General features: G+C 43.2%; 1 protein-coding gene across 2 annotated transcripts in view; it reads right to left on the bottom strand.

Moving 5' to 3' along the window:
* The window catches only part of fut8a (fucosyltransferase 8a (alpha (1,6) fucosyltransferase)), a 155723-nt gene that overhangs the window by 41863 nt on the left and 91258 nt on the right, over positions 1–22602 (bottom strand). Inside the window, exons 1-2 of one of the 2 annotated variants that reach the window (XM_042325269.1) lie at positions 2142–2230; positions 81–651 (exon numbers count right to left, since the gene is read on the bottom strand). In XM_042325269.1, the coding sequence (XP_042181203.1) occupies positions 81–283 (203 nt within the window). In that variant the 5' untranslated portion in view covers positions 284–651; positions 2142–2230. Of the gene's footprint in view, positions 1–80; positions 652–2141; positions 2231–22602 lie in introns of those variants that run through there. The other variant, XM_042325268.1, reaches the window with a different exon arrangement.

Genomic DNA, 22602 nt, shown 5'->3' with positions numbered 1-22602 from the left:
AGACACAGAGCGAGAAAGACAGAAATGGACAGAAAGCCACACTCAAGTCTGTGTCAGTTAATCATGGCCATGCGTCTCACCTGAGTGTCTCAGCCATGCGTCTCAGGTCCTCATTCTGCTGTTTCAGTCTCTCCAGCTTGGCCAGGATCTTGGACAGGTCTCTGCTGGATCTCTCCGGATGCTCGCTGTCCCTAACCAGGTGTCCTCCGATGTAGAACAGCAGTGTACCCCACGCAAGGAGCACCAGCATAATCCAGCGCCACGAACCTGCCCATGGCCGCATCTTTCACCCCTCTGGGGTCTCTGGGGTGGAGGGGTGAGGGATGGGGGGGTGAGCAGCACTCCCGTCACAATAGGCTCTGAAGCATGGTGAGAACGGCGATGGAGGGCGTAGGGTGGAGGGAGAACGGAGGAGGTGAGCGTGGTCCAGTTGGGGTTTGGTTGGTGGGGTTAGTTAATGCATGGCTGTGGTTCCTGCAGGGGGTTAGGATGGGTTGAGGTCCATTGTTGTGGCCTGCCTTCCTGGGTGGGCCCTCTCTGGGCTAGGCTGGTTTGGGCTTGTGCTGAGCCGGGCTCTGGTCCCCCTCTGTGTCTCTGCAGTCCTCTGACTGACTGGCAGATGGCTCAGTCTCTCTGGCTCTCAGTGGTCTTCTGCTCAAAGGGAAAACAAAGCAGTCAGATTAGGGAGAGTCACTGACAAACTCTAAAGTATGAAACCACTGCCCCTATCTTCTTCCTCCCAACCTTCCCTTCCTTTCCTCTCCTCCTCTCACCAGATACACCAGGAGTCAGGAGCCCCTCAGCAGTTAACAGAGAAGCCCACTAATCCACTGAACACTACATAAACCCACCGTTCAACATTATCTACTTCGCTACAGAGCAGTACACAAACCCACCACCTCTCAACAGAAACCTACACAAACCCACCACCTCTCAACAGAAACCCACCACCTCTCAACAGAAACCTACACAAACCCACCACCTCTCAACAGAAACCTACACAAACCCACCACCTCTCAACAGAAACCTACACAAACCCACCACCTCTCAACAGAAACCTACACAAACCCACCACCTCTCAACAGAAACCTACACAAACCCACCACCTCTCAACAGAAACCTACACAAACCCACCACCTCTCAACAGAAACCTACACAAACCCACCACCTCTCAACAGAAACCTACACAAACCCACCACCTCTCAACAGAAACCTACACAAACCCACCACCTCTCAACAGAAACCTACACAAACCCACCACCTCTCAACAGAAACCTACACAAACCCACCACCTCTCAACAGAAACCTACAAACCCACCACCTCTCAACAGAAACCTACACAAACCCACCACCTCAACAGAAACCTACACAAACCCACCACCTCTCAACAGAAACCTACACAAACCCACCACCTCTCAACAGAAACCTACACAAACCCACCACCTCTCAACACAAACCTACAAACCCACCACCTCTCAACAGAAACCTACACAAACCCACCACCTCTCAACAGAAACCTACACAAACCCACCACCTCTCAACAGAAACCTACACAAACCCACCACCTCTCAACAGAAACCTATACAAACCCACCACCTCTCAACAGAAACCTACACAAACCCACCACCTCTCAACAGAAACCTATACAAACCCACCACCTCTCAACAGAAACCTATACAAACCCACCACCTCTCAACAGAAACCTACACAAACCCACCACCTCTCAACAGAAACCTACACAAACCCACCACCTCTCAACAGAAACCTACAAACCCACCACCTCTCAACAGAAACCTACACAAACCCACCACCTCTCAACAGAAACCTACAAACCCACCACCTCTCAACAGAAACCTACACAAACCCACCACCTCTCAACAGAAACCTACACAAACCCACCACCTCTCAACAGAAACCTACAAACCCACCACCTCTCAACAGAAACCTACACAAACCCACCACCTCTCAACAGAAACCTACACAAACCCACCACCTCTCAACAGAAACCTACAAACCCACCACCTCTCAACAGAAACCTACACAAACCCACCACCTCTCAACAGAAACCTACAAACCCACCACCTCTCAACAGAAACCTATACAAACCCACCACCTCTCAACAGAAACCTATACAAACCCACCACTTCTCAACAGAGCACATTTCCACTGAGCGCAACAAAAGCCCACAAGTGAACAGAGCACAACCAACAGCTAACAGCCTGTGAGAGAGAATAGTGAGAATAGAATAAATGCAGCTACTGGTAGTTCCCTTATCTCATAATACAACTGGGTTCAATGTGGAGGAGTCTGTGTGTCTGTAAATGTCTGTAAGTGGAGAGGCATCCTCCTCCTCCCTCTCTTGGAGGACAAAGGATGTATTATGGATACGGCTGATTATTCTTTCTTGATTACAGACTAGATACAGATTTCTGTGTGGATACAATGTCAAATATTGGTTGAGTCAACTTAAAAAAAGTTACCCTGCTGCCTTAACATATTTCATCAAGTCCATTCAAAATGTCATGTTGAGAAATTTAAGTTACTCATCTAAGTCATTCATCTAAGTTACTTCAAACTAGTAAGTGAAAGTGAACATTTTGTTGGGGCACGCGGTACAGACGGCTATATATCGGTCCTCTAACACAGGACTCTAATACAGGACTCTAATACAGGACTCTAATAGAGAACTCTAATACAGAACTCTAATACAGGACTCTAATAGAGAACTCTAATACAGGATTCTAATAGGGAACTCTAATACAGAACTCTAATACAGGACTCTAATAGAGAACTCTAATACAGAACTCTAATACAGGATTCTAATAGAGAACTCTAATACAGAACTCTAATACAGGACTCTAATACAGGACTCTAATACAGGACTCTAATAGAGAACTCTAATACAGGACTCTAATACAGGACTCTAATACAGGACTCTAATACAGGACTCTAATACAGGACTCTAATACAGGACTCTACTACAGGACTCTAACACAGGACTCTAATACAGGACTCTAATACAGGACTCCAACACAGGACTCTAATACAGGACTCTAATACAGGACTCTACTACAGGACTCCAACACAGGACTCTAATACAGGACTCTAATACAGGACTCTACTACAGGACTCCAACACAGGACTCTAATACAGGACTCTAATACAGGACTCTACTACAGGACTCTAATACAGGACTCTAACACATGACTCTACTACAGGACTCCAACACAGGACTCTAATACAGGACTCTAATACAGGACTCTACTACAGGACTCCAACACAGGACTCTAATACAGGACTCTACTACAGGACTCCAACACAGGACTCTAATACAGGACTCTAATACAGGACTCTACTACAGGACTCTAATACAGGACTCTAATACAGGACTCTAATACAGGACTGACTAGTAAATGCCCAGTGCACTTTGTTTTACATTCTTTTTTTATTATTATATCATTTTTATTCAGATTTTTCAGGGCTCCAAACGTTTGGAGTATGGAGTATAGATTGGAAATCAAATAATGACTTTAATTTGAGGTTATTTTCATCCATATCTGGTGAACCGTTTAGAAATCTTAGGGGAGCAAAAGTATTTAGACAAATTCACTTACAGTATTTGTGTATTAAAGTAGTGAAAAGTTTAGTATTTGTTCCCATATTCATTGCACACAATGACTACATCAAGCTTGCGATGTTTACACGTGTTGGATGCATTTGCTCTTTGTTTTGGTTGTGTTTCAGATATTTTGTGCACAACAGAAATTAAATGGTAAATAATGTATTGTGTCATTTTGGAGTCACTTTTATTGTAAATAATAATATGTTTCTAAACACTTCTACATTAATGTGGATGTTACCAAGATTACAGATCATCCTGAATGAATCGTGAATAATGAGTGAGAAAGTTACAGACACACAAACATCATACCCCCAAGACATGCTAACCTCTCACCATTACAATAACAGGGGAGGTTAGCATATTATATCATACCCCCAAGACATGCTAACCTCTCACCATTACAATAACAGGGGAGGTTAGCATATTATATCATACCCCCAAGACATGCGAACCTCTCACCATTACAATAACAGGGGAGGATAGCATTTTATATCATACCCCCAAGACATGCGAACCTCTCACCATTACAATAACAGGGGAGGATAGCATTTTATATCATACCCCCAAGACATGCTAACCTCTCACCATTACAATAACAGGGGAGGTTTTGGGGGGTATGATAGTGCTTTTGGCCGAGGCAATCAAAGGGTAGACTTAATGAATGAATCAATAGACTGACCTTCTGCTGCCTGCTTGGTGCTGTCATAATGCCTGCCTGTCAGACAGCGAGGGCTGCTGCCTAGTGAGGGAGCCTGGGGAGGCTAGCAGCTAGCATTCACCTCTGTCCTTCTGATTGTCTGATTGCAGTTTGTTCTCCCTCTCTCTGTCTGGAAGTGAGTGTAGTGAGCCCAGCAGCTAATGCTAACCTCACTGTCCGTCCGTCTGTCCATTTGTCTGGCAGTGAGTCTAGCAGACAGTTTTCATCTCTCTCTCTCTCTCTCTCTCTCTCTCTCTCTCTCTCTCTCTCTCTCTCTCTCTTTCCCCTAGTGTATCTGAGGGTTAAAAAGTCTGAAGTTTGTAACTTCCACTTTGAATTTCAGAATGGCTCAAATTAACATCATACACCTTTATTACAACACCAGCCTATCATATGTACAGTCTGTACCATACGCTGTACCATATGTACAGTCTGTACCATAAGCTGTACCGTATGTACAGTCTGTACCATACGCTGTACCATATGCTGTACCATACGCTGTACCATACGTACAGTCTGTACCATACGCTGTACCATACGTACAGTCTGTACCATACGCTGTACCATACGTACAGTCTGTACCATACGCTGTACCATACGTACAGTCCGTACCATATGCTGCACCATATGCTGTACCATACGTACAGTCTGTACCATATGCTGTACCATACGCTGTACCATACGTACAGTCTGTACCATACGCTGTACCATACATACAGTCTGTGCCATACGCTGTACCATACATACAGTCTGTGCCATACGCTGTACCATACGTACAGTCTGTACCATACGCTGTACCATACGTACAGTCTGTACCATACGCTGTACCATACGTACAGTCTGTACCATACGTTGTACCATACGTACAGTCTGTACCATACGCTGTACCATACGTACAGTCTGTACCATACGCTGTACCATACGTACAGTCTGTACCATACGCTGTACCATACGTACAGTCTGTACCATACGCTGTACCATACGTACAGTCTGTACCATACGCTGTACCATACGTAGTCTGTACCATATGCTGTACCATACGTACAGTCTGTACCATACGCTGTACCATACGTACAGTCTGTACAGTAAATATGGCTATAGTGCAGGAGCCTATCTGCTATTTCTGTAGTGTGAGGTGGCTTGATGTACAAGTACATTTACAAGTACACCCTCTGGACAGGACACTAGTCAGTACAGTCTATATTACACTACTGTCTGTCTGTATCTGGGACAGATTGGATTAATTTTCTCCCATTTTCTCAGAGTGTCTACAGTTGAAGTCGGAAGTTCACATACACCTTAGCCAAATATATTTAACCTCAGTTTTTCACAATTCCTGGCATTTAATCCTAGTAAAAGTTTCCTGTCTTAGGTCAGTTAGGATCACCACTTTATTTTAAGAATGTGAAATGTCAGAATAATAGCAGAGAAAATGATTTAGTTCAGCTTTTATTTCTTTCATCACATTCCCAGTGAGTCAGAAGTTTACATACACTCAATTTGTATTTGGTAGCATTGCCTTTAAATTGTTTAACTTGGGTCAAACGTTTCGGGTAGCCTTCCACAAGCTTCCCACAATAAGTTGGGTGAATTTTGGCCTATTCCTCCTGACAGAGCTGGTGTAACTGAGTCAGGATGGTAGGCCTCCTTGCTCGCACACGCTTTTTCAGTTCTGCCCACAAATTTTCTATGGGTTTGAGGTCAGGGCTTTGTGATGGCCACTCCAATACCTTGACTTTGTTAAGCCATAACTTTGGAAGTATGCTTGGGGTCATTGTCCATTTGGAAGAAGCTTTAACTTCCTGACTGATGTCTTGAGATGTTGCTTCAATATATTCACATAATTTTCATTCCTCATATTGCCATCTATTTGGTGAAGTGCACCAGTCCCTTCTGCAGCAAAGCACCCCCACAACATGATGCAGGCACCCCCTGTGCTTTACGGTTGGGATGGTGTTTTTCGGCTTGCAAGCCTCCCCCTTTTTCCTCCAAACATAACGATGGTCATTATGGCCAAACAGTCATATTTTTGTTTCATCAGACCAGAGGAAATTTCTCCAAAAACTACAATCTTTGTTCCCATGTGAAGCTGCAAACCGTAGTCTGGCTTTTTTATGGCGGTTTTGGAGCAGTGGCTTATTCCTTGCTGAGTGGCCTTTCAGGTTGTTTATTTTTTTTTTTTATTTAACTAGGCAGGTCAGTTAAGAACAAATTCTTATTTCAATGACAGCCTAGGAAGAATGGATTAACTGCCTTGTTCAGGGGAACAGTGGGTTAACTGCCTTGTGCAGGGGAACAGTGGGTTAACTGCCTTGTTCAGGGGAACAATGGATCAACTGCCTTGTTCAGGAGCAGAACGAGAGATTTTTACCTTGTCAGTTCTGGGATTCGATGTTGCAACCATTCGGTTACAAGTCCAACGGTCTAACCACTAGGCTACCTGCCGCTGTCCATGTCGATATAGGGCTCATTTTACTGTGGATTTTGATACTTTTGTACCTTTTGTATCTTCACAAGGTCCTTTGCTGTTGTTCTGGGATTGATTTGCACTTTTCGCACCAAAGTATGTTCATCTCTAGGAGACAGAACTCATCTCCTTCCTGAGCGGTACCATGGTGGTACCATGGTGTTTATAGTTGCGTACTATTGTTTGTACAGATGAACGTGGTACCTTCAGGTGTTTGGAAATTGCTCCCAAGGATGAACCAGACTGGTGGAGGTCTACAATGTTTTATCTGAGGTCTTGGCTGATTTCTTTGGATTTTTCCATGATGACAAGCAAAGAGTCACTGATTTTGAAGGTAGGCCTTGAAATACAAGGTGATCAAATTAAACACTACACTTTAATGATAATTTGATGATGTGACTTAAGGTCTTTCTCTCTCAGCCAATGGCAGTCTGATTCAGTTCGTTCTCCCTCTCTTATCCAATGGCATAGTCTGATAATCGTTGTGTCCACCTCTCAGCCAACGGGTGCTTCTGATTCAGTTTGCTCTGCATCTCTCAGTCAATGGTGGAATCAAATTCAGTTTGTTCTGTCTCTCTCAGCCAATGAATAATTGAGCTGAGTACAGCACTGAGCCCCAGTTTAGCCTCATCACACTCAAAGAGAAGAGCAGTAACCAGGAAACAGGAACTGCATCTTTTATAAATATTAGCCTTTATCAATATTCAGCAGAAGGAGAGAGAGTAGGAAGGAAGACATCTTTTGGCACCCTAATCAAAGTTAGCTTTACTGAGCAGCCCTTTTGTTCTCTTTCTATCTTTATCTCTCTCTCTCCCATTTCTCTTTCTCTCTCTCTTTGAAAATATGATACACAGTATAGGTTAGATAATGATGCAATGCTGCACAGTAAGAAACAAGGCTACCTTGTCCTTATGTGATTCTAAAGCAGAGGAGTATAAGTATGTCTCTCTATAACAGCAGTGATGGAACCTCTGTCTCTCATGGGGATTCTATAACAGTGATGGAACCTCCACAGTCCACACCCACCCAGGGCTCAGCCATGAGCTCTGTTCTGTTCATTCATCTATTCTCCAGGTAGCACACCCCACGTAAGATATCCTCAGTAAAAAACTTGACCTATACCCCTCCCCCACCACACATCTCCCCATCCCTGATATGAATGTTTATTTCTCGGTCGAAAAATGACATTTGCTTTGGTGGGAATCTTGCATTTTGGCTGCAGTTCAAGGTTGGTTGAGCACTGCCATTTCCTACAGAGAAGTGACATTTGAGAATCCAAAGGGATGTTGTGTTATTCATGATAATAGAGGATGCCAGTGCTGTGTTCTTATTAAGGGCAGGGAACCCAGACAGACAGACAGACAGACAGACAGACAGACAGACAGACAGACAGACAGACAGACAGACAGACAGACAGACAGACACACAGACACACAGACACACAGACAGACAGACAGACAGACAGACAGACAGACAGACAGACAGACAGACAGACAGACAGACAGACAGACACACAGACACACAGACACACACACACACACACACACACACACACACACACACACACACACACACACACACACACACACACACACACACACACACACAGTATTCTCTTCTCTTAGTGCACTAGTGCAGCGCTACACCTCCAGGGCTTAACTCTAAACCACTAAACCAGGATGAGAGGCAAACCGAGAAGTCATCAATAGTGCCTTCCACCGCAGTACTGTAAGTTAGCCAAGCCAGCCCAGCAGATTGTTGCCGTGTGTGTGTGTGTGTGTGTGTGTGTGTGTGTGTGTGTGTGTGTGTGTGTGTGTCCAGGGCTGAGGTTGGCTGGGGCTGATACAAAGTGATCGGGGTTGCTCTAGTCCAGTGGAGGCTGCTGAGGGGAGGAATGGCATCAAACACATCAACCATGTGGTTGATACCACTCCATTGACTCCATTTCAGACATTATTATGAGCCATCCTCCCCTCAGCAGGTAAGGCTCTACTGACATCATAGGAGACAGAGGTAAGGCTCTACTGACATCATAGGAGACAGAGGTAAGGCTCTACTAACATCATAGGAGACAGAGGTAAGGCTCTACTGACATCATAGGAGACAGAGGTAAGGCTCTACTGACATCATAGGAGACAGAGGTAAGGCTCTACTGACATCATAGGAGACAGAGGTAAGGCTCTACTGACATCATAGGAGACAGAGGTAAGGCTCTACTGACATCATAGGAGACAGAGGTAAGGCTCTACTGACATCATAGGCAGCAAAGCCAATGAAGTATACAAGCATTCTGCTACACAACAATAACATCTGCTAAACACGTGTGTTTGTGACCAATTCAATTTGATTTGATTTGAGCAGCACTGAAACAGGAGCCTGCATACCAGAGCAGAGCTGCTGTGCCTGCACTGCTAAGGACAGGCTTCACAGAAGTAGCAGCCCGTCCATTAGGGTGTGATGTGACTAGTCAAAAGTATTTTTATTTTATTTTTCAACAAAATAGCTATTATATAATTAGAGGATTATATAAAACATTTCCATAAATGTTTGGTTAAATTGTGTATATTTGACTGTTTTAAAACAAGCTGTTACAGTGCTGCTCTTCCATCAGCTGCTCCAGCCTGCCGACCAGCAATGAGACTGCAGGATTTCATCACATGATTTTCACAGCAGAAAGTAAATGGACCGTCCTGGGCTTTGAGATGAACGAGTGGTGCAGCTTCTCTTCTGTCATTACTGGTTTTCTCTTTCCTTTTTCATTCATGTTTCTCTTCCACAACAAAGACGTTTAGGGACTGGGGAGAAAATGCTATAAAAAAAATGGGAAAGATTTTCTGTGCAAAATGTCCAAATGACATCAGTTTGACCAGTTTTAAGGAAATTATAAAGGTGTCAAAACGACCCTACATGTTTTTGATGTTTTTGATCAAATGTAAGTTTGACTTGGATGCATATTTTGTGGTTGAAATACTACCAGCTTTTATGACAGTACTGCCACCTTTACAGACGGCCCCTAACCGCACATTCATTCTCGCAAGATGGTGAAAGAAATAAGTACTATTTCTCCACTCCTGTTCCAGAGTCAAAATGTGCATTTGGTGTATTATTTTACTCCAAGAAATGCTTAAATCTTCAGGAGTAGGTATTATATTAGGCTATGTGAGAGGCTATAGACCTACAGTCAGTTTCCAGATTTCAGTTCGGCTACTATTCCATGGAACCCATCTGAACAGTACAGTTCCTTTGACGTGCCATGTTAAAGTCCCCGTCTTGTGACTGTTGAATTTGTATAGCACCTCACGATCATCACAGATAATATAGACGGCACTGCTGTCATCCTCTTTTACCACTTCACCAAATCATTACTGTTCTGACCCTCCCTTCTCCTTATGTTCAACTCTGTCACGTTCTGACCTTAGTTCCTTTGTTTTGTCTTTTGTTTTAGTATGGTCAGGGTGTGAGCTGGGTGGGTTGTCTATGTTAGTTTGTCTATGATTTTCTATTTCTGTGTTTGGCCTGGTATGGTTTTCAATCAGAGGGAGCTGTCAATCGTTCTCCCTGATTGAGAACCATATTTCCTGTGCATATTTTCCATTGTGTTTTGTGGGTGGTTGTTTTCAGTCTTTATGTGTTTGCACCAGACAGAACTGTTTCGGTTGATTCTTTGTTGTTTTTTGTTATTCAGTGTTCAGTTTGGATTATTATTAAAAATCATGAACACTTACAACGCTGCACCTTGGTCCTCACCTTCTTCCCACGACAGCCGTTACAAACTCTCCATTTCGCAACTTTCTCTTATTGAATTAAACTCTGACATCGTCCTTTTTGCCTTAACTTTTTCTGCCCAAGTTCCCAAAAGCATTTGGCAATCGGTGTGCATTTGGTGCGGTACAGTTTAGCCCTAAAGCTTAGGCTGAGGCTACGCACTAACGACAGATACAAAACCTCAATGTTGCCTATAGATATAAATTGCACAAGATTTCTACATTTATGGATATTTAATGCATTGTTTTCTCTTTAGTCAACCTGCCCGCCACCCACCCGCCCTTCATCCACACAATATTTCATGACCCTAAATCCGCCCGCGCATCGCTAGTCTGCTCTCAGGTACTGAACAGATGGAGCTAAGGAGCAAATTGCGATGAACTTGTAAATAAATAATCATACCAGTCATTGGGAGCCTGGGACCTGAACCGGACATCCATCAACAGTCGAAGGACAGATATATATACTAGCTAGAACCTTCTCCTGGATCTGGTTGGACAAAAAAAACATGGCTCTGTGTCCAATTTGCAACACAGTTTTTTGTTTCTCCTACTATTATTTCTCCTACTATTACTATTAAATGCTAGCTAGAGGACACTATCAACCACCAATCTAGCACACCGGTAGCTAGCTTGCTAGCTCGCATGCCAATCAAGTCTAACAAAAGTTACTGGCGAGCTTATCATGCTTGTGACATTATGCCAGCTAAGTATCCCGTTAGATCATTTGTTTTCACCATTCGCATCTGTGCTTGTTGCGTTTTCCCTGTGGTTGTTGCATTTTCCCTGTGGTTGTTGCATTTTCCCTGTGCTTGTTGCATTTTCCTTGTGGTTGTTGCGTTTTCCCTGTGCTTGTTGCGTTTTCCCTGTGCTTGTTGCGTTTTCCTTGTGCTTGTTGTGTTTTCCCTGTGCTTGTTGTGTTTTCCTGTGCTTGTTGCGTTTTCCCTGTGGTTGTTGCGTTTTCCCTGTGGTTGTTGTATTTTCCCTGTGCTTGTTGCGTTTTCCCTGTGCTTGTTGCATTTTCCCTGTGGTTGTTGCGTTTTCCCTGTGCTTGTTGCGTTTCCCCTGTGCTTGTTGCGTTTTCCCTGTGCTTGTTGCGTTTTCCCTGTGCTTGTTGTGTTTTCCCTGTGCTTGTTGCGTTTTCCCTGTGCTTGTTGCGTTTTCCCTGTGGTTGTTGCGTTTTCCCTGTGGTTGTTGTGTTTTCCCTGTGCTTGTTGCGTTTTCCCTGTGCTTGTTGCGTTTTCCCTGTGGCTGTTACGTTTTCCCTGTGCTTGTTGCGTTTTCCCTGTGGCTGTTGCATTTTCCCTGTGGCTGTTGCATTTTCCCTGTGGTTGTTGTATTTTCCCTGTGCTTGTTGCGTTTTCCCTGTGCTTGTTGCATTTTCCCTGTGGTTGTTGCGTTTTCCCTGTGCTTGTTGCGTTTCCCCTGTGCTTGTTGCGTTTTCCCTGTGCTTGTTGCGTTTTCCCTGTGCTTGTTGTTTTCCCTGTGGTTGTTGCATTTTCCCTGTGGCTGTTGCGTTTTCCCTGTGGTTTTTGCGTTTTCCCTGTGCTTGTTGTTTTCCCTGTGCTTGTTGCGTTTTCCCTGTGGCTGTTGTTTTCCCTGTGGCTGTTGCGTTTTCCCTGTGCTTGTTGTTTTCCCTGTGCTTGTTGCGTTTTCCCTGTGGTTGTTGTTTTCCCTGTGGCTGTTGCGTTTTCCCTGTGGTTGTTGCGTTTTCCCTGTGGCTGTTGCGTTTTCCCTGTGGCTGTTGCGTTTTCCCTGTGGCTGTTGCGTTTTCCCTGTGCTTGTTGTGTTTTCCCTGTGCTTGTTGTGTTTTCCCTGTGCTTGTTGTTTTCCCTGTGCTTGTTGTTTTCCCTGTGGTTGTTACGTTTTCCCTGTGCTTGTTGCGTTTTCTCTGTGGTTGTTGTTTTCCCTGTGGTTGTTGTTTTCCCTGTGCTTGTTGTTTTCCCTGTGCTTGTTGCGTTTTCCCTGTGCTTGTTGTGTTTTCCCTGTGGTTGTTACGTTTTCCCTGTGCTTGTTGTTTTCCCTGTGCTTGTTGTTTTCCCTGTGCTTGTTGTTTTCCCTGTGCTTGTTGCGTTTTCCCTGTGGTTGTTGTTTTCCCTGTGCTTGTTTCGTTTTCCCTGTGCTTGTTGTTTTCCCTGTGCTTGTTGTTTTCCCTGTGCTTGTTGCGTTTTCCCTGTGGTTGTTGTTTTCCCTGTGCTTGTTGCGTTTTCCCTGTGGTTGTTGTTTTCCCTGTGGTTGTTGTTTTCCCTGTGCTTGTTGTTTTCCCTGTGGCTGTTGCGTTTTCCCTGTGGTTGTTACGTTTTCCCTGTGGTTGTTACGTTTTCCCTGTGCTTGTTGCGTTTTCCCTGTGGTTGTTGTTTTCCCTGTGCTTGTTGCGTTTTCCCTGTGCTTGTTGTTTTCCCTGTGCTTGTTGCGTTTTCCCTGTGCTTGTTGTTTTCCCTGTGCTTGTTGTTTTCCCTGTGCTTGTGTCACAGATGCACTCGTGAGATGGCTGCGCGCTGCTCATTCAAAAAATATAACTTTTGATAATCAAAACAGTTGTGGCATGTGCAGCAGAGATTATTCTGTTTTACATCCTGAAGTGAAATAGGTACATTTATGCTTTCGTTCAAACGCACAGATCACTTTATATATCTTCCCACAGAAACGACTAGTCATTTGAAAACTTGGGTTAATTATTCTCTCCCCCTCCCGCCCAGCTATCACTGTACATTGTGTGTGTGAGTGTATGTGTGCGAGTGTATCTGTGCGCGTGTGTGTGTGTGTGTGCGACCATTGGTGGTACGAGCATGTGTGTCATTGTGTGTTTGTGTGTCAGTGTGTGTCAGTATGTGTGTGTCTGGCTCTTGGTTACATCTGCTCTACAAGGTCACACCTACTGCAAGGGGGAAAAGGAGACACCAATGCTCTAGTCCCCAGGGAGGGGGAGGTGGGTCCACACACACACACACACAGAGATTGTTATGCAGGGTAATTTAGAGTCAATGGATGCAGAATTACCAAGCGGACGCGATGCTTTTGTGATTTTCTCACATCATCCATTTTTATATTCAATAATGTCACATTAAGTGAGCTGCACCTGCTAGGCCAATCTGGTGTTTGAAGCTTTAAGGTTGTTTTCTAAGAGAGAGGGTGTGTGTGTATGTGTGTGTGTGTGTGTGTGTGTGTGTGTGTGTGTGTGTGTGTGTGTGTGTGTGTGTGTGTGTTGTGGGAGGAGATCCGCAGTAGCCGAAGGGAGGGGATAAGCTACAGCGGGAGGAAATAAGCTACAGAGGGAGAAGAAAAGCTACAGAGGGAGGAGATAAGCTACAGAGGGAGGAGATAAGCTACAGAGGGAGGAGATAAGCTACAGAGGGAGGAGATAAGCTACAGAGGGAGGAGATAAGCTACAGAGGGAGGAGATAAGCTACAGAGGGAGGAGATAAGCTACAGCGGGGGAGAAAAGCTACAGCGGGTATGAGATAAGCTACAGCGGGAGGAGATAAGCTACAGAGGGAGGAGATAAGCTACAGCGGGAGGAGATAAGCTACAGCGGGAGGAGAAAAGCTACAGCGGGGGAGAAAAGCTACAGAGGGAGGAGATAAGCTACAGAGGGAGGAGATAAGCTACAGCGGAGGAGAAAAGCTACAGCGGGGGAGAAAAGCTACAGAGGGAGGAGATAAGCTACAGCGGGGGAAAAAGCTACAGAGGGAGGAGATAAGCTACAGCGGGGGAGAAAAAGCTACAGCGGGAGGAGAAAAGCTACAGCGGGAGGAGATAAGCTACAGCGGGTATGAGATAAGCTACAGCGGGAGGAGATAAGCTACAGCGGGAGGAGATAAGCTACAGAGGGAGGAGATAAGCTACAGAGGGAGGAGAAAAGCTACAGCGGGGAGATAAGCTACAGCGGGGGAGAAAAGCTACAGCGGGAGGAGAAAAGCTACAGCGGGAGGAGATAAGCTACAGAGGGAGGAGATAAGCTACAGCGGGAGGAGAAAAGCTACAGAGGGAGGAGATAAGCTACAGAGGGAGGAGATAAGCTACAGCGGGGGAGAAAAGCTACAGCGGGAGGAGAAAAGCTACAGAGGGAGGAGATAAGCTACAGCGGGGGAGAAAAAGCTACAGCGGGAGGAGAAAAGCTACAGCGGGAGGAGATAAGCTACAGCGGGAGGAGAAAAGCTACAGCGGGTATGAGATAAGCTACAGCGGGAGGAGAAAAGCTATAGCGGGAGGAGATAAGCTACAGCGGGAGGAGAAAAGCTACAGCGGGAGGAGATAAGCTACAGAAGGAGGAGATAAGCTACAGAGGGAGGAGATAAGCTACAGAAGGAGGAGATAAGCTACAGAGGGAGGAGATAAGCTACAGCGGGAGGAGAAAAGCTACAGCGGGAGGAGATAAGCTACAGAGGGAGGAGGGGCCTCATATAGGCTACAGTGGGAGGAGAGTTCTCATATAGACTACAGTGGGAGGAGAGGCCTCATGTAAGCTACAGTGGGAGGAGAGGCCTCATATAGGCTACTGTCTGGCCCAACCAAGACCTCAGAGATACATACACACACATGCCTGTACATTTGCATTCTGTATGTGAATGTGTGAGAATATGTTGTGTGTGTGCCACAGTATTGGCATGCCTGCCCTGTGTGTGTGTGTGCATGTGTGTCCATGCATGTGTTTGTTCAGGTCAAGGAAAAATGAGTAGGCCCTCATACACTGTGACATTTTAAATGGAGGAAATGGACCAACTCCATGTTACTCATAATAGTAACTCTATTCAAATACCTTTATTCAGTACTTCTAGGATGGGCAGTATGTAGGTCTGAGTCTGGAAGTGATCAAATAACAGGATAACTGTAACAATGGAAATAACTGTGACAATGGTAATAACGGTAATACGGGTAATAATGGTAATAACGGTAATACGGGTAATAATGGTAATAACGGTAATACGGGTAATAATGGTAATAACGGTACTGCAATAGCTGTAACAACTGTAGTAACTGTGATAACTGTGATAACTGTGACAACTGTAATAGCTGTAATAACTGTGCTAACTGTGATAACTGTAATAACTGCGATAACTGTAGAAGCTGTGACAGCTGTAACAGCTGTAACAACTGTAATAACTGTAATAACTGTAATAACTGTGACAACTGTAACAGCTGTAATAACTGTGCTAGCTGTGATAACTGTAATAACTGTGATAACTGTAGAAACTGTGACAGCTGTAACAGCTGTAACAACTGTAACAACTGTAATAACTGTAATAACTGTGACAACTGTAACAGCTGTAATAACTGTGCTAACTGTGATAACTGTAATAACTGTGATAACTGTAGAAACTGTGATAACTGTGCCAACTGTGATAACTGTGATACTGTAACAACTGTGACAACTGTAATAACTGTAATAACTGTGACAGCTGTAACAGCTGTAACAACTGTAATAACTGTAACAACTGTAATAGCTGTAACAGCTGTAATAACTGTGATAACTGTGACAGCTGTAACAGCTGTAACAACTGTAACAACTGTAACAACTGTAATAACTGTAATAACTGTGACAACTGTAATACCGTGATAACTGTAATAACTGTGACAACTGTGATAACTGTAACAGCTGTAATTACTGTACTGGCTGTAATAACTGTGATAACTTTAATACTGTGATAACTGTGATAACTTTAATACTGTGACAACTGTAATAACTGTAACAACTGTAATAACTGTAACTGTAATAACTGTAATACTGTAATAAGTGTAACAGCTGTAATAATTGTGACAACCGTGATACATGTGACACTGTAATAACTGTAAAAACTGTAATAACTGTGATAACTGTAATACTGTGATCACTGTGTCAACTGTAATAACTGTAACAGCTGTAATTACTGTACCAGCTGTAATACTCCGATAACTGTGACTACTGTAATACTGTGATAACTGTGACAACTGTAATAATTGTAATGCTGCAATAACTGTAACGACTGGAATAACTGTGATATCTGTGATAACTGTAACAGCTGTAAAAACTGTGATAACTGTGATAACTGTGACAACTGTAGTAACTGTGAAAACTGTAATAACTGTAACAACTGTGATAACTGTAATAGATGTAATAACTGTAATAACTGTAATAGCTGTAATAACTGTAATAGCTGTGATAACTGTAATAACTGCGACAGTGGTGATAACTGTGATACTGTAACAGCTGTAATAACTGTACTGGCTGTAATAACTGTGATAACTTTAATACTGTGATAACTGTGAAAACTGTAATACCTGCAATGCTGTGATAACTGTAATACTGTGACAACTCTAATAACTGCAGTAGCTGTAATAGCTGTGATAACTGTGATAACTGTAACAGCTGTAATAACTGTGATAACTGTAATACTGTGATAACTGTGATACTTTGATAACTGTAATACTGTGATAACTGTGATACTGTGATAACTGTGATACTGTGATAACTGCAATACTGTGATAACAGTGATACTGTGATAACTGTGATACTGTGATAACTGTAATACTGTGATAATTGTGATACTGTGATAACTGTAGTACTGTGATAACTGTGATAGTGTAATAACTGTAATAACTGTGATACCTGTGGTAGCTATGATAACTGTGATAAAGGCACATTCAGATGGAAATACTAAAAGCATAAGGGCATCCTATCCATTGTCTTCTATGATCTGAACTGGTTCTGAAATGAGTTTGACTCAACTCACAACGAACGCCCTCCCTCTCTCTGTCAGCCAATGTGACAGATGACCTTCACAAGGCAACACTGCAGGTGTGTGTGTCCTTTCTCCCTGTTTGCGAACCCCAATTAAGGGATGATAGAATAATGAAACAAATTACTAGCCTGTCTGGCATCACCCCCATCCTCCATCCTCTCATCTCCCTTTCCTTCCCCTAGACAACAGCATGATGTGACCACTCGGAAATAGAGACCATGACATTACATCATAGAACCAGCAGAAAATGTGAATATTTGTAGCTACTTTTTAAGTATATACCTGCAGTGAAATAGGAGAGCCAGTCAACTTGTGAAATAGGAGAGCCAGTCAACTTGTGAAATAGGAGAGCCAGTCAACTTGTGAAATAGGAGAGCCAGTCAACTTGTGAAATAGGAGAGCCAGTCAACTTGTGAAATAGGAGAGCCAGTCAACTTGTGAAATAGGAGAGCCAGTCAACTTGTGAAATAGGAGAGCCAGTCAACTTGTGAAATAGGAGAGCCAGTCAACTTGTGAAATACGTTAGGAGGTAAAGCAGATCGCATTCTTCACCTATCACATTATGAAGTTACCGTAGTTCCCCAGAACAGTTGAGCCAGTCACGTGTTCGTAAACAGCACAATGGGCAACAGGAGCTGGTGAGTCCAGCTGTGTATTTTGTTGAACTTGCTAGTTAGCTCAGTCAGAGGCAGAATTAATATGGAGATGGGGCACCATATGGTGACAGCTTTCTGCCGTGAGAAGTCACAGCGCGTTTTTTACAGCTACCACTGATATCTTTATTATTATTTATTTTTTTACATTTATTGTAAGAGAAAATCAATTCTGAAAGATATTTTTTTTTAAACTCAGATACACTACAAGTTTTAGCTTTCCTGCATTGCAGGATATTTCTCCTGAAACTGGGTGATCAGATTAAGATCCTACATCTGTTCTACTGTAAACATGTTTAGTAAGGTGAACTGCCGTTCCTCCCTGTGATGACATAGGCTGTTGCGTGCAAATGAGAGGAGAGATGGAGAGAGAGTGAGAGGGAGAGAGAGTGAGAGGGAGAGAGAGTGAGAGAGAAAGAGTGAGAGGGAGAGAGAGTGAGAGGGAGATGGAGAGAGAGTGAGAGGGAGAGAGAAAGAGAGAGAGACAGAGAGAAAGAGAGCGAGAGAAAGAGCGAGAGAGAAAGAGAGAGAGAGTGAGAGAGAAGCATTGTGTTGTAGTGATGCTTCACCAAGGACCAGTGCTAGATGAGGCCAATGTAATCTGCCGCAGGGCTTACACCTGCCCACGCACACAAAGCACACGCATGCACAAACACACAGATAAACTAATGTGCACATTTTAAAGTTTTGTGTATGGCACAATTTTTGACATGAGGAATACTGATGATGAGATTTGTATATGAAATGCATGGGCTCTCTGGCTTTCCCCTCTCACAAGCACACATGCACGAGCGCACACACACAGGCACACACAGGCACACACACGCACAATGACAAAATACAACCCGTCACAAATGAATTATTTCCTCAACAATTTCCTTTCTAAATGTCATGAAACATATTGATGCCCTGGGGGTCACTCTATCCCTGCTACTTTGTGGCATATGAGGTTTCCAGAAACAAGGCCCTACTAATATCTATGGATGCGTCCCAAAATTCTCCCCATTCCCTTTATAGTGCACTACTTTCTAGAGCCCATAGGGTTCTGGTCAACAGGAGTGCACTATAAAGAGAATACTGTAGAGGATCATTTGGGAAACAGACTCCATATGTTCTGGGCCCATAATTAAAAACACCCTTAGGAGCACAGCTGACATTTAGGTGTGTGTGTGTGTGTGTATGTGTGTGTGTGTGTGTGTGTGTGTGTGTGTGTGCGTGTGCGGGAGGCCTCTCCTCTCTACTGTCGAGATCAGTTTGTCACAGGGGTCAGCGATGAGGGGGTTGTTGTTGTTGTGTGTGTGTATGTGTGTGTCAATAGGGACATCAGACAGACAGACAGGGCCCAGGACAGGAGAGGCACAGGGATCTCCAAACATTTAGTAAAATGTGGATGATATGTGAAAAAATGCATGGAAAATGAATGGAAGGCATGGATAAAAGGCATGGAAGGCATGGATAAAAGGCATGGATAAAAGGCATGGAAAATGAATGGAAGGCATGGATAAAAGGCATGGAAGGCATGGATAAAAGGCATGGAAAATGAATGGAAGGCATGGATAAAAGGCATGGAAAATGAATGGAAGGCATGGATAAAAGGCATGGATAAAAGGCATGGATAAAAGGCATGGAAAATGAATGGAAGGCATGGATAAAAGGCATGGAAAATGAATGGAAGGCATGGATAAAAGGCATGGATAAAAGGCATGGATAAAAGACATGGAAAATGAATGGAAGGCATGGATAAAAGGCATGGAAAATGAATGGAAGGCATGGATAAAAGGCATGGATAAAAGGCATGGATAAAAGACATGGATAAAAGGCATGGAAAATGAATGGAAGGCATGGATAAAAGGCATGGATAAAAGGCATGGATAAAAGGCATGGATAAAAGGCATGGAAGGCATGGATAAAAGGCATGGATAAAAGGCATGGAAGGCATGGATATAAGGCATGGATAAAAGGCATGGATAAAAGACATGGATAAAAGGCATGGAAAATGAATGGAAGGCATGGATAAAAGGCATGGATAAAAGGCATGGATAAAAGGCATGGAAGGCATGGATAAAAGGCATGGATAAAAGGCATGGATAAAAGGCATGGATAAAAGGCATGGATAAAAGGCATGGATAAAAGGCATGGATAAAAGGCATGGAAAATGAATGGAAGGCATGGATAAAAGGCATGGATAAAAGGCATGGATAAAAGGCATGGATAAAAGGCATGGATAAAAGGCATGGATAAAAGGCATGGATAAAAGACATGGATAAAAGGCATGGAAAATGAATGGAAGGCATGGATAAAAGGCATGGATAAAAGGCATGGATAAAAGGTATGGATAAAAGGCATGGATAAAAGGCATGGATAAAAGGCATGGATAAAAGACATGGATAAAAGGCATGGAAAATGAATGGAAGGCATGGATAAAAGGCATGGATAAAAGACATGGATAAAAGGCATGGATAAAAGGCATGGATAAAAGACATGGATAAAAGGCATGGATAAAAGGCATGGATAAAAGGCATGGATAAAAGACATGGATAAAAGGCATGGATAAAAGGCATGGATAAAAGGCATGGATAAAAGGCATGGATAAAAGGCATGGATAAAAGGCATGGATAAAAGGCATGGATAAAAGACATGGATAAAAGGCATGGAAAATGAATGGAAGGCATGGATAAAAGGCATGGATAAAAGACATGGATAAAAGGCATGGATAAAAGACATGGATAAAAGGCATGGAAAATGAATGGAAGGCATGGATAAAAGGCATGGATAAAAGGCATGGATAAAAGGCATGGATAAAAGGCATGGATAAAAGACATGGATAAAAGGCATGGAAAATGAATGGAAGGCATGGATAAAAGGCATGGATAAAAGGCATGGATAAAAGGCATGGATAAAAGGCATGGATAAAAGGCATGGAAGGCATGGATAAAAGGCATGGAAAATGAATGGAAGGCATGGATAAAAGGCATGGATAAAAGGCATGGATAAAAGGCATGGATAAAAGGCATGGATAAAAGGCATGGAAGGCATGGATAAAAGGCATGGAAAATGAATGGAAGGCATGGATAAAAGGCATGGATAAAAGGCATGGATAAAAGACATGGATAAAAGGCATGGAAAATGAATGGAAGGCATGGATAAAAGGCATGGATAAAAGGCATGGATAAAAGGTATGGATAAAAGACATGGATAAAAGGCATGGATAAAAGACATGGATAAAAGGCATGGATAAAAGACATGGATAAAAGGCATGGAAAATGAATGGAAGGCATGGATAAAAGGCATGGATAAAAGGCATGGATAAAAGGCATGGAAGGCATGGATAAAAGGCATGGATAAAAGGCATGGAAGGCATGGATAAAAGGCATGGAAGGCATGGATAAAAGGCATGGATAAAAGGCATGGATAAAAGGCATGGAAGGCATGGATAAAAGGCATGGAAAATGAATGGAAGGCATGGATAAAAGACATGGATAAAAGGCATGGATAAAAGGCATGGATAAAAGGCATGGAAAAAAGACATGGATAAAAGACATGGATAAAAGACATGGATAAAAGACATGGATAAAAGACATGGATAAAAGACATGGATAAAAGACATGGATAAAAGACATGGATAAAAGACATGGATAAAAGACATGGATAAAAGACATGGATAAAAGACATGGATAAAAGACATGGATAAAAGACATGGATAAAAGACATGGATAAAAGACATGGATAAAAGACATGGATAAAAGACATGGATAAAAGACATGGATAAAAGACATGGATAAAAGACATGGATAAAAGACATGGATAAAAGACATGGATAAAAGACATGGATAAAAGACATGGATAAAAGACATGGATAAAAGGCATGGATAAAAGGCATGGATAAAAGACATGGATAAAAGACATGGAAAATGAATGATAGTTTTAAAAAAAATGGTGCAGATGTTTTTTGTCTTTTGTCCTAACTGTTGTCTCTTGTCTGTGTTACCATAAAATAAAAGTGCAGATGAACTCCACCAGGAGACAGACAAGAGCGCAGATGAGAGGACATTGTGCTGCTCTGAGTGTTATTAATAATCCAATATTAATTGTTTACTCCATGTGTAACTCTGTGTTGTCTGCTCACACTGCTATGCTTTATCTTGGCCAGGTCGCAGTTGCAAATGAGAACTTGTTCTCAACTAGCCTACCTGGTTAAATAAAGGTGAAATAAATAAATACAATAAAAAAATATGGCTGCCAAGCCAGGTCTACCAGAATCCAGATCCACTCGTTGTCAGATGAACTTTCGCTTCCTCCCGAGTTAACCCAGCATCCCCTCTAGTGCATGGTTTACAGCATGTGTGTGTGTGCATATGTGTGTGTGTATCAGGGGATAGAGTTGCTGTTCTTTATGTACCCATCATATCGATCTGAGTGTTACGCAGGTAATAAGCTGTACCGATGGAGCCAGAGCCACAGCCTGGTTAGTGATGGAGAGCTAAGCTCCCTCGCATCACTGCTGAATCAAAACAAAACAGAGGAAACAAGGATAGAGAGAGAGAGAGAGAGAGAGAGAGAGAGAGGGGGGGAGTGAGAGTGAGAGAGGGGGAGGGGGAGAGGAGAGAAAAAGGGGGAGAGAGAGAGAGAGAGAGTGATCTGCTCCAATAGAGAGATGATGAGCAGACAGACAGAGCCGCC

Source organism: Oncorhynchus tshawytscha, linkage group LG08 (assembly GCF_018296145.1).
Source record: "Oncorhynchus tshawytscha isolate Ot180627B linkage group LG08, Otsh_v2.0, whole genome shotgun sequence".
In the NCBI taxonomy this organism is placed as follows: Eukaryota; Metazoa; Chordata; class Actinopteri; order Salmoniformes; family Salmonidae; genus Oncorhynchus; species Oncorhynchus tshawytscha.
Note: the sequence above shows the minus strand (reverse complement) of the source record. Positions and strands in the feature narration are given on the sequence as shown.